Raw genomic sequence first — 13,358 nt, 5'->3', positions numbered from 1 at the left:
AAAGAACTTGTTTAATATGTTTCCGGATGCAATGTCATATTTTTAATTCCGCAAGCTAAAATTACTTTGGAGCGCTTGCTGTTTAACTGAAATATTTGCTGGATAATAATTCTTGAAGTAATCAGCGTTCAAATTTTATTTTACTTATATGTATTTCAAACATGGTAGGGGTCTATAATAAAGTGCATAATGCCTATTCCCTTTTCTGATAATTTGAACTAATTAAGCATCTTTTGATTTATCGGGGAAAACACAAGAAAGTGTAAATACAAGTTTATTATTAAAGTCTCTCAGTTTGTACATGACATATACATGAGATTAACATTTCAATAATAATAATAATAATAATAATATAAAACACGTGATCAGCAGAGGACAACTCTTATTTAAGACAAGTGAATGAATCGGCGTTTAAATTTCATCTTACGAATTGTATTCACGTATTATTTTTATACAGAATCTGATAAGCAGATCTTGTTTATCATGATTTTAGTACATTATAACCTATAACTAGAAATTTTAATTACCTCACTTAGTAGCTAACTTTTGCGATTTTTGTGAAAAGCACTCTTATTTTACTTTAAAAGTCTCTAACACGTGGTCTATTAGTAAAACAGTGTTCCGTGATTAAAAGCACTTAATTTCAGTGTCACAAAAGGTCATGCGGATACTGAATAGAGATATTTATAATAGAATTCACAACAGTTTTGTCATTTTGTGGTGTTTAAAATCATTTAAAAATACAGCATTCTCAATTTCGCAATTGGAATTTACCGGCAACATGGGAATTAACTATCAAGAAGGGGTAAGTGACTTACTTCATCTAAGTTGACATTTCAATGCTTATATAAAATTTAAAACCAACTATTCTAATGGCAAGTACAGAAGACCTACCCTTCACCGAAAACCAAACCACAAGGGCAATTCTGACTTGATTTGACAGTAGATTACCAGAATTTATATCAATTCTTCAGTTCTAGGTGAATTTAAATATTTAGAGCTGTAAACTATCTATCAGTATCAGCAATAGCTATATTTAATAGATGTTAAGTAAGACCAAGTAACGTGTCTTTTAGGGAAATAACTTTTAGCCATATAGAAAGATTAGAGCTACAATCCACTCCCTTTAGGTCTCTAAATAAACGTTGTCCTGTTCTAACAAGTATACATGCATGGCTTAGGAGTAGCTATTATTGATGTTAATAAACCATTCATGGTAACTTTAAAAAAAATAAGTAAATTAGCATGTTATAACCAGTATGTTTAAATTGACAAAAATATATTTCATTTTGGCTAGGTACCTTTTTGAAATAAATTCTATGAAATACATACAGAATACCATATTAACAAATTGTTCATGAATATGAGAAAACAAACAATCAAGCAAATATAAACAACACAAAATAGTTATGATTATATAATTTTAGCCGTAGCCATTAAAGTAGAAAAATTATTGGAATCTAGCATTACAGTATACCTCAGAATAAAAAGAAGATACTCATTATAAAAAGAAAAGAAAGAAAAAGCCAAGCTAGATGCTTTAAAGGTAATAACATTCTAGTATAATTAAACACAAGACATAATCCGGCATATAGATCTATATGCAAAAATTGGTACAAACTTGCTTACGTTATTTATATTAAAGCAGTGTATGAATAAATTAATAAATTTTCCAAAGACAAAGCATTAAATATGACTGTATTATAGCATAGACTGCATTTAAGCATTTTTTAAAAACATACTTAATCTTGATAATGGAGAATAAGTATTTAAGTGTAGATTCTAGTTGGATCAAACTCATCATGTATAGAGATATAGTTGTAATGATGTTTGTATTAGTGTTGCTTTTTCGAAAGGAGAAATGAAAGGAACATAAGCACAAATATACTTAAATACTAAGTCAGTCTTTTGTAATTGTATATAATGTTGCTGTGTCCATGTTACTTTAAAAATGTTTAAACTGTATTCCCAGATAAGAATGAAAAGTTTCTCAATAGTAAATATAATTGAACATAGTTAATTAAGAGTCATTTTATGTTGTAATTTCTGAATCTTTTAGTAATTAGGGCTGCATGGCTATTTAAGCCGTGACTAATGAAACTACATGTATGTATACCAAAATTGTGAACATATGAATTGTACAAAAATTGTACAAAACATGTACATATTGTTGTGTAAACATACATATATTCTTCAAACATTATGGGTAATTCTTACCAAATTTAGATCAGTGGCTATCATATTATTAAAACAACTTTTTTTGTCATTTTTCCAAAAAAAAAATAATAATGGTATTCATCTCCTACTTCATTTCTGTTACATAAAGTGCAGAGTCTTTCAGTTACTGCAGTACCCGTCCATATCCCTACTTCATTTGGAAATCTATGATTTCTTGTTCTGAAGGCAATAAGAATTCTACTTTGTTTGTTTAGCAAGTTTTGAGAAATGGGTTCATTTTCAGGTCTGTTTTAAATATTCGTTAGTTCATGTCACTAGAAGATTTTTGTGTCATGTCATTCCAAATTTGTAGGTACTGGTCATTTATCATTTGCTTAAAAGCTAGTTAAAACCATTTTCTGTTCAGTGTATGTTGTTGTTCCTAAATGTTTCCAAATCCATTTGAATAAAATGAATTTTTAATTTGTTCAATCCATTTGGAATACAGTTTTCCTTGCTGTTTCAATCCATATATAATGTAGTACATGTAATTTTATAACCAACTATTCTAATGGCATTCTCTGGACCAGTAAGCTTACCCCAAAAGTTAATCATTCGTTCATTTATATCAAAGTGTAGCGGCTTTATTCCTAATTCTCCATATTATATAAATGATGAGTTGGTGTGGATCTTTTAAGATGAAATATTAGTTTAAAATATTTTAATTGAACTCTTTCTAAAATTTCATTGTTTCCAAAGCCCCATAATTCACATCCATATAACAATATCCATATAACAATATTGGTTTCATAATTTTATTGAATAACTCAATCTGTATATCATAAGGGAAATTAAGACCCTACTCTTTTTTGGAAGTAAGAACATTGCTTTTTTGCCTGTTCAGCTATGTGTTTTTTTAGCATTTAAGTAACTTTTATATCTGGAAAAGTATATACCAAGATACTTATACCCATTCAAAATATCTAGTTCAATTTCCTTTAAAAGTAAAATCTCTTTGTAGTTTTTACATTCAGACCCGAATATAAGTACTTTAATTTTATTAATATTAACGGTTAACCTCCATGTGTCACAATATTCTTCAAAAAGCTTAAGGGTTGTTTTCAAGTCAGTACTATTACTATTAACCAAAAAAGTGTCATCTACGTATAAAATAATGAAAAGTTGACATACTACATTACTATCTCTTTATATGAAATATTACACTTTATTCCATTATCATCACTCAGGATGAAAAAGTTCTCCAGATCATTTAGAAAGATAGAAAATAACAAGGGAGATAAATTTTTCCTTGGTCGAACACCCGTCAGGCAGGGGAAAAAGCTGTGGTCCCCCTATTTGTCTTTACTCTAGACTTAATATTACTATACATATTTTTGATTAGGTTAAAGCATTTCCCATTTATCTGGCTTTTTAATAACTTAGTCCAGAGGCCTTGTTTCCATACAGTATAAAACGCCTGTTTAAAATCTATGAATTCACAGTAAAGTTCCTTTTTAGTGAGCTTAATAAATCTATTAAACATTGCAAAACAAAGAGTTTCTCTGTAATAGAATGTTTTTTCCTGAATCCTGCTTGGTAGTTTGAAATAAGATCATATTCGTTTGCGTACTTATTTAGTCTATCATTAATGATTCTGAACAATTTTCCTAGACAACTTGATAAGGTAATGGGTCTGTAATTTTCTGGTAAATTTGAGTCATACTGCTATTATAGTGCCTTCTGTCCGAAATTCTGGAATTATACCGTGATTTAGAATTAAGTTAAATAGTCTTTTATACATTGACATCATGATTCTCCAAGTGCTTTTTATATGTTCATGTATAATGCTATCTATACCAGGACTTTTACCATTTTAAAGAGATTTAACAATTCGTATTATTTCTTCTTCAATTTGTGATTTTTCCATTTATGTCTTCATTTATTTCGTTCAAAGTACTTCGTTAGCCTCCTCTTTATTGTCATTTTTGCTATTTTCCGCTCCAGACAAGTTATAATCATTTATAGTTTTAAAAAAACTCATAAAAGTCATTACGACTTGCTCGCACCTTATTTTTTGTTTTATTAATAGAATTAATTATTTTCCAGTATTCCTTTGGATTATTTTATTTTAAATGTCTTAGACTTTCAGCCTTTTCTAATTTTTATTTTCTAAAATTAAGTGATAATGTATTTTTATATTCTTTACTGACTGATTTTAGATTATTTTTATTCAACTCAGATTTATTTTTGTTAAACATCCTGCGTGCAATATGATATCTATTTTTAGCGCTGTGACAGTCCTTTTTAAACCATGCTTAAATATTTGGGGGTTGGGGGAGGTGTTCTTACTACTTTTGTTTATCATTTGGCCAAATGTTAGTTCACAAGAATTTGAAATAATGTTATTAATTTTTTCAACAAACTTATTTATTTCATATTGTTCGGGCACATTTTTTTCTTCAATTCTTTCAAGTTCTTCAAGAATATTATTAAATTTCTCCAGGTTTACATTTCCTTGCAATTTTTTTTTGTCTCGTTTTCATCATGCGACCATAGCCGTAAACAGTAATGCTTTCTGCAGAGATCATCTATATATTAGGATACTATATATTAGATTGTGATATAGTTAAACTATAGGCGGTGTGTAAACAATCCCGCATATAATAGGTTTGATAGTATCATTCAACAATTGTGTAGTTTGTAATTTAAACCATATATTAATTCACTGTCACTATCAAGAATCTGAAGATAATAGAAGTTATCTTCGCCAGGTGAATCACTTACACACTCAAAGGAAACAAAAGACATGACATGTAAACTCAAAAATGCTAAATTGTGTATAATTAATTAAGCTATTGAATATTGTATTGCATTAAACAGCAAAGTAGTATAAATGACATTGCATTAAACAAAAAAGTAGTATAAATGACATTGCATTAAACAACAAAGTAGTATAAATGACATAGCATTAAACAGCATAGTAGTATAAATGAAATGTATCGCATTAAACAACGAAGCAGTATTAATGATACTGGATTGTACTATATCAAAAAGTAGTACAAATGATATTTATTGCATTTGATAGCGTATATTAAATGTTTTAGCAATATCTTGTTGAATAGCTAAAGGTAAGAAATCGGTATTCTCAATACACATCCTACACTTTGGGATACATATGAAGTATTCCGCTTTTGGAATAACATGATTGTTCACTCACCAGTAAGCCTTCTTTATTATAACCATTTACTTACATTGAAAGAAATAATTTCAAATTCATAGACAGTATAAACAAAGAGTTTGGAAAACAAAAACAAATGTCACCTCTCAATTTCTCCATGCCATAGCCGTCAGTATCTCAGCCAGAGTCCACCAAATGTATGAGATGCGTTCAGAAAGATGAAACCAAACTTTTCAGTTGTGCATGCTAAGTACTAGCGTGCAAATGGAAAAGACTAAGTTACATGAATTAAGAGATAGATACGCCTATTCATTTTCGAACATTAATGCACATAATAATTGAAATCTTGATAATATATTAGTAAAGATATGAATGGGTTAATATAATATATTACATAAATGTGATGGCCGACTGGATCTTGACAGTTTGAGGTCAGACAACCAAAATTGTTTATTCTCTCTGATTCCGAGGTTCCTCTTCATGCATGCCTTCGTCATTATTTTCAGCAAAAAGGCTGGTAGGATCTAGCATTTTACCTAAAACATAGCATCAAACATTGCAAAATGTATAACTACTTAATAGGCTACATTTAACTATAGCATTGAATTAAGTGATATAAATGAAATACTTTAAAATCGTACATAGTATTGAGTTCTTACAATCAACGGAATCATATTATCATGTCGAGTTATTTTTGGTCTTTGTCGTCCATGTCGCCAGAAAAAATTAGCCTTAGCTATGACTTCATGTTCTCTTTTGAAATGATGGAAGATTCTCGAAACTATGCCAGTTCGTTTATGTTTTGAATGACGTCATATCGCATAGGACTGCATTTGATAAAATTGCAAAAATGTTGTTTATAACAATACAGTGAATGTAAATATGTGAAACTGAAAGTAATTTTATGTTTTTAGCTGTTTCTTAAAATATCATTTACGCATAAAAGATGACGTGACACTCTTTTCTCGTTTCTTTGTAAGAGGGACATGATGACTATATAGCTGCAAACGTGTACTGATCAGTGCTTTTAAGTTGTACTACAATAGGGTTACTACAACAGTAGCTAGATCTTGGATACTGTTGCTCGAGTTGATTTTGCCAGATCGGATCACACGAGTCGCGTATGCGTAGAGTGTGATCCGTTCTTGCAAAATCCACTAGAGCCGAATACAAAGTCCCAGATCGATCTTCTGTTGTAATGATTCTTTTATCATGAACATCCATCCCCTTGTTTGCTTATTTGTAATCGAAAGAAATCTTAAATGTTTGTTGATGTTAGAATGAAATTAGTGATGTTTTTGTTTGCGTTATTTATTTAGCTTTGTCAGCTCATACATATTAATGAAAGTAGTCCGGCAACTACAATACGGAGGGTACAATACGGAATTTTGGAAGGTACAATACGGGATTTTTGTTCCGACTGTTCGTATTTCCTCGTGAAATGCAAGCTGTATTTTGACAGAATTTATATATGTATATAATAAATAGCTATATTTACTGATTAAAGTTCATTAACTCCGGTAGTACTCGAACAGTCTTGCATACACTTTAACTTGATTTTAAAGAAGCGCCTATAAACACTACGTATTTCATGAAGATTACTAATAATGAAAATATGTTAACACGTAAAATAGGGTAATTTTGAAGAAAAAGAGAATGAAATAAAGTCAATGTCATTTAAGCAATAGTTGCCTACTCTCGTGTTCTTACAGCCACTCATTTTCTGTGTTAGCGTCATGTAGATTGCTCAGGAAGTGAGGTCTCTTATATGGTTAGTGGGGCTAATTCAAAGGTTACTCTTTTGTTCTAGAAAACTGTGCTATTATTAACATGGACGTGAATTGCTTAGGAAATGTTTGTCTTTTGGTATGTCAGAATTGTAAGTTAGCACTTCTAAGCCAAGGGTCATAAGACCAGTGTAATCAGAACAATGTTTTCATTAATTCATTTTGTTTTTGAATCTTGTTTCCATATACATTTTACGTAATGTAAAATATGGTCACTCAAGAAATATGTGTTAAGTGTTATTTTATACTGATACAACAGGCCAATGGGCCTAAGTCACTCACCTGAAGACGACATTAACCGCCTGACACCCCAAACTGAATACTTTACGAGAGGACCTTATATCAATGCTACAGACAAGGTTTGAGGAAGGTCAATTGGGTGATTCATGATATTTAGTCATAAAAAGGCATTTTTACTTTTAGTACTCTTAAAAGTGGCAAGCTGTCCCAATTTGAACACATTGAAAGGATGATTATCCGAAAGGGAGCATTATAATAATCTTATATACCAAAATAGAGAAAAGTGGAAACTTCACAGGTCGCTCAACACGACAAAAACGAAAATGTTGCAGGCTCGGTTTGATTGAGCCTGTTCATGACGATAGTGGAAATGCATGCTACCGTCCACGCCCTCTAGCCCCGGGTTGAGCAGAACTCAAAATTTACACATGCTAAAAGTACAAAAAGCAATTTAGAGACATCCGCAGATGTATTCAAACGGCGGTGAACATGGAACCTTCAATGATACACGTGTTGAGGCGTGTAATTCCATGAAGAGCGCCGTTTGGTCCTCATATAAAATAATGGGTTTGCCCCAAACGAGAAAACAATGGACAGAACTAAAAAACTGGAATTTAGGAAGGGGATCTGAGATTATGGAGCCTGCGTATCACAGGAACTATCAAAAGACAAAATAAAAAAAGCAGGCACCATATCCTAGGGGTGATTATACAATACCCAAGACTATGAAAGCGGGAGTATTGGAACCAAGTCTGATGAAATCTGTTAAGTTATTCATCAGAAAGTTGTTTAAAGGTACTTATAATTTTAGCTCTAGAAGCTGCTAAAAAGGACCAAATGTCCCCAATTGAAAGTTCATGGTAAAAGGCCTAATGATAATGCTAAAAATCACATTTGATGAAGATCCATGAAGCAGTTTTATGAGAACAAGTCATAATTAGGCATTTCTATTTTATTTCTAGATGCTCCTAAAATGAACCGACTGCTCTAATTTGTATTACCTTTTGGGAAAGGACTTTATAATGATGCTTCAGACCAAGTTTGATGAAGAACTATTGAACTTTTCATGAGAACAAGTCATTTAAATGCCGCAAATCAAATTTGAAGAAGATCCTTCCATCAGGTTATGAGGTTTTTCTAATGTTGGCTTGAGCGGTTACTAATGGGGCCAAGTGCCTTCGTTTGAACAAAGTTGGAAGAGAACCCTATGATAATGTTATAGATCAAATTTGACGAAGATCCATCTAGTGGTTCATGAGTAAAAGTCTTTTAAAACTATTTCTATATAAGTTATAGCAAGCCAAGTGTCCCTATATGAAAACATTTGGAAGAGGACCTTATAATGATGTTACTCCCACCGGTTCATGACGATGTTTGAAGGTAGTTGTTCTAATATTGACTGTAGCGGCCCCTAAAAGGGACAAAGTGCCTCCAGTCAAGAAAAGTTGTGGGATATACATGTAATAAAATTACAGATCAAATCTTTCAAAAAAGAATATTTCAAGTGATTCACAAGAAGAATTCTTTTTAAATGTATTTAGAATTTTGAATATAGAGGCCACTGAAAACGGGCCATTTACACCCGGTTGTTTAAAACTGAGAGAGGACCTTAAAATGATGCTACAGACCAAGTTTGATGGAACTCATGAGAAGAAGTGGTTTAAAGGTATTTCTAATTTTGGCTCTAGCGGCCTCTAAAAGGGGCCAAGTGCCCCGATGTAAACAATTGTGAAAGAGGATCTTAAAATGATGCTACAGACCAAGTTTGGTAAACATCCATTAATCGATTAATGAGAAGAAGTTTTCGTATAAAAAATGTCTCTTTTCAGCTCTGACGCCCCTGAAAGGACAAAGTGCCCAAATTTGAACAAACTTGATAGAGGATCTCGCCAGAATGCTACAGACAAAATTTGGTGTTATTCTAACCAGTAGTTTCAGAGAAGAATATGTTTAAGTGAAAATGTGTACGACTGAAGCCGGATCATCCACCTAAACTAATAGTTCGCCTTGAACTTTCAAGGTGAGCTTAATGTGTTAGAAGTTTAGGGAAAGCATAGAATACAACCAAGCACGGCAAGATTTTGTTTGATGTAGTCTGTTCATGATAGGTATTGAAATATTGAATATCGTTCACGCCTTAAAGAGAAGTTCACCTTTTTAAACTTTCCAGTTGTGAGTTGCCCTGCTACATTCTTTCCTTGTGTATGATAACGTTTGTTGGTTACTTCTTATTTTATTATGATTGCACAAGCTTGTGTTACGTGTGCAGGTGTTCAGCCGCTGTATAAGTGTATTTTTTACAGGTATCTCTATTTTCATCTGTGGGTGCGTTTCCTAAATGTGGTTTTCTCTTATTGACTTTTGTCTTTTGGTTTTATGCTAAACCATATCATACATAATAATCTAATTGACTCCAAAATAATCAGAAAATGTGAAAAAGACCACGTTAACATTTGATAGCAGCCCCGTGACACTTCCACGTGTTACTTTAACAAATGGATTTTGATGTGATGACATTAAGGTACTCGCCAAAAGACTGTGTGATCTTTTGTAAACAAAGTCATATCCAACAAGTTTGGCATAAAATGTACATTGACACTAAAATGATAAAGTGACTGAATGAAAGGTATTGTAACATATGCAAGGAGAATGTAAACTTTCTGCATTATTTCAAACACATTGCAACTGTTATTGCTTTTGCACAAATTTTTGGTTATTTATAAGAATCTCTTGCAAATATCTTATGTCAATAACTTTTTCCCACTAGTATTTTCCAGAGTGCTAACTTTCAACGGACTTTTGTGAGAAATAATTTTCTGCATAAAATATGTGGGTTAGTTCCTTCAAATAGCAAAGATCCGTTTGAAGCTTATAATGAAAAAATAGCAAGCCCATTTTATTGAGTCATATCAAAATGAAATATTTGACACCTTTCACGCCAACAAATACAAGCATGAACGTCGTTTATACATAATCAATGTATTTACTTCGTATTCCGGTTATAGCTTGAGTAATTGTGAACATTATCTGTCTGACAGAACTTTTTAATTATTCTTCTATGATACTTTATGGCCTCTAATATGTATTCAAAGTTCATAACTCTAGTGTTTCTAAAGTTACCATGCTTGCTTAACAGAGACTTCATACTTTCAATTTTGTATGAGTCGTTTAGGAATATTTCTCATGAAATATTGTGAAGACTGTTTGCCAACAAGGTATGACAACTTTAACTAAATATGTTAAGTCTAGTACTTTTGAAACTTCCTTAGAATAATTTGATCCGTAAACAATGAAAACTGTGCCATTTTTGACTAACAAGTGCCCTTACTGAATAATTTGTTTCAAATTAAATTTAGGTCATAAACAATGTGTAAGTTAAATGACGTTTGCAAGATAAACGCAGTCTCAGTTGTGTTAACAGTACATTTTACGGAACACAGAAAAAAGGAAGACGAAAGTTGATATCACTTCCACAATTGAGCATTATTCATTTGAACTAAAATGCAAATGGTATTATGCATAAAGATAATGTATTTACCGGCTGATTTTACCGAAGTATCTGTGCCTTGCAACTGAAACGTTCCGTTCGTTCGTTTTTCTAGAGTTCGTAATCCACTGGACAGGGGAAGGGTGAGATATTTTCTTTTTACTTGAAGATCATTTTGCGAACCAATCTCATTTTTCGGACCCATCAGCATAGATATAACCCTTACTCTCTCTCCACCAGATTCGTCCATGCATACAATCGCACCGCTGTCTCCGTTTTTTGCAAGAACGGCATCAGGTTTGCCTAAGGCTACAGATCCATCTTGGACTTCAATATATGTGTCATTGTCATCGGCAAAATGGTAGTTCTGAACAGTTACTTTTCCTATACCTGGTTTAGACTTTGCTCCCCATAAATGAATAGGATGTCCCTACAGATAAAACAAATGAATTTTGAAATATTAGAAAAAATATAAATAATGTACAACTACAACAGCATGCACTAATATGGAAAGTTTGTTCATAAGATCATTTACTGAAAGTATTTCTACCGTTATTAATGTTTCTACCTGAAGGTTAGTTGTATCGCCACCACTGTACAGTTCTCCAGGTACCTTTTTATTTTCTATACTTCTAAATCCCATGTCACAGTTTGAAATGTGTTCGCCTTCTACTACACCCGCTACAATATCATGACCACCATCAACGTACGTATCCGGAAGAATTTTTCCAAAGATTTTTAGATTTTTATCTTTGTCCTCGATTAAAATTTCTGATGAACAGCCTTGTGCCACGTGTTTTGAAAGCAAAGCACATAACGAAGATTTCTGATCTTTGGAATGATTTGCAAAACACCCGAGCGTTCCCGTTTTTAAGACGGTGTCTGATTTGAGACCAATATGTGCACCGACATAGCTATATTCCTCTAGCGTCGGCGACACGAAGTTAACTTTGACATCAGTTATGTCGTGATTACTTAAAAATTCTCTAATACGTTGTTCACGGTCATCATTTTCTTCCTTTGTCGGCAATCTTTCCACATCGACATGAAGTGTTTTTAGTCTGTAGCCACATCCTTTAACTGTTTGTTCTTTTCTAAAAAGTTCTTCAGATACCTGTAGTATTAAATTGATCAGTTTCAGAAAACAATCAATATGAGGACGTATAAAATCCCGATGATCGTTATATTTCTCCTTTGAACTTGTTAAACGTGCAAAAAATATATATGGGCTATAAGGAAGCAACATATCCCTATGCGGAAATTTAAATTTTCAAAAAAAGTTATGAACAGTATACTTAAAGACCTGCTCCAGTCCTACATTTTTACCTTAAATTGTTACTGGAAAAAAGCATGAAAATTCTGGCTATGAACAGTGACGCATGTCAAAATAGAATCTATTTTATACTTGTGATTTTGCGTGCTAAAGTGTTGCGCTTGGCCGTTAACTGTTACCTACTATAATCATGGGTTGCATACACACAATAGAATTTGAATAGCCGCGGAGTAGGACTTTAAGACATCAAGGGTATTTTTCAAATATGCTTTAATTTTCTTATTTTACATTGATGTGTATCATTTCAGATTAACGAAGTACATGTATATCACTTAAAAAAATTAATTAATCAAAACAATAAAAAACAGGTCGTACAAAAGTTATCCCACAACTAAATTCAAGAAACTCAATACAGTTCATTCATAATGCATGTGAATGAATTAGTTTTTTGCGCCGCATATACACAAGGAGCTCATACCTCATCAAAATAATGTGATTTTACTAAATGTCGTATGCGTTTCATAAATTATCTATTTCGAATACATGACCTCTTTAGCAACTGGTTAAGGTTTCAAACCTAAAATCGCTTTTTCGAAACCAGCTGATTAACGATAGGTCAATGGTTTTAATGATGATAATAATAATGGCAAGAATGTTTTTTTTTATTAAGAAAAGCAATCATTCAGTCTTGCCTTCGAATAAAGAAACAACAGTGTACCAAATATTGAAATCTTAGCCACAAAGATTGATGCAAACATAGCAGAAATGAGTCAAATCCGACGAACATCTGTGATCACTTTTGCCTTGTGTTCTGCCAAGCCATCCTGTCATGCATATCATGTCCGACAGAGGAATCTGAATTAATTCGCTTAGACGAAAAACTGGAAAGTATGTTCTAAAATTGTGTTGCCGTGATTTTAAATCCAACAAAACAATAAACCATGAAGTATACCATTTAAATACTTAAACGAAAATTACGCATACCTCTTTACTCACAGATCTGTTTTCCAAATATCCTTTTAGTCTTATTACATTTTCTCGATTTAAGTGACTTCTCGAAATTGCAGCGACCATTTCTTCGAATAAACCTTCAACTGTGTCTCTTTGTTGTTTGAACTGTGCAAGGACTTTTTCATCGAAACACTCGCCTCTGTCTAAAATAGATTTCAACTGCTTTGATACATTTCTTTTTCACTTGTCAATACATATCTATCAAATGATGACCGTCGAAAACAT

At 32.3% G+C, this 13,358-nt stretch overlaps 1 protein-coding gene across 1 annotated transcript in view; it reads right to left on the bottom strand.

Moving 5' to 3' along the window:
* Window positions 1-261: 261 nt before the first annotated feature.
* Window positions 262-13,358, bottom strand: part of LOC128554638 (uncharacterized) — a 29,657-nt gene continuing 16,560 nt past the window's right edge. The window contains exons 10-13 of the mRNA XM_053535927.1: window positions 13,107-13,276; window positions 11,418-11,963; window positions 10,901-11,279; window positions 262-5,871 (exon numbers count right to left, since the gene is read on the bottom strand). Of these exons, the coding sequence (XP_053391902.1) occupies window positions 5,786-5,871; window positions 10,901-11,279; window positions 11,418-11,963; window positions 13,107-13,276 (1,181 nt within the window). The 3' untranslated portion in view covers window positions 262-5,785. The remainder of the gene's footprint in view (window positions 5,872-10,900; window positions 11,280-11,417; window positions 11,964-13,106; window positions 13,277-13,358) is intronic.

This window comes from Mercenaria mercenaria, unplaced genomic scaffold, assembly GCF_021730395.1.
Source record: "Mercenaria mercenaria strain notata unplaced genomic scaffold, MADL_Memer_1 contig_584, whole genome shotgun sequence".
Classification (NCBI taxonomy): Eukaryota; Metazoa; Mollusca; class Bivalvia; order Venerida; family Veneridae; genus Mercenaria; species Mercenaria mercenaria.
This window is presented reverse-complemented; position numbering and strand designations above follow the sequence as displayed.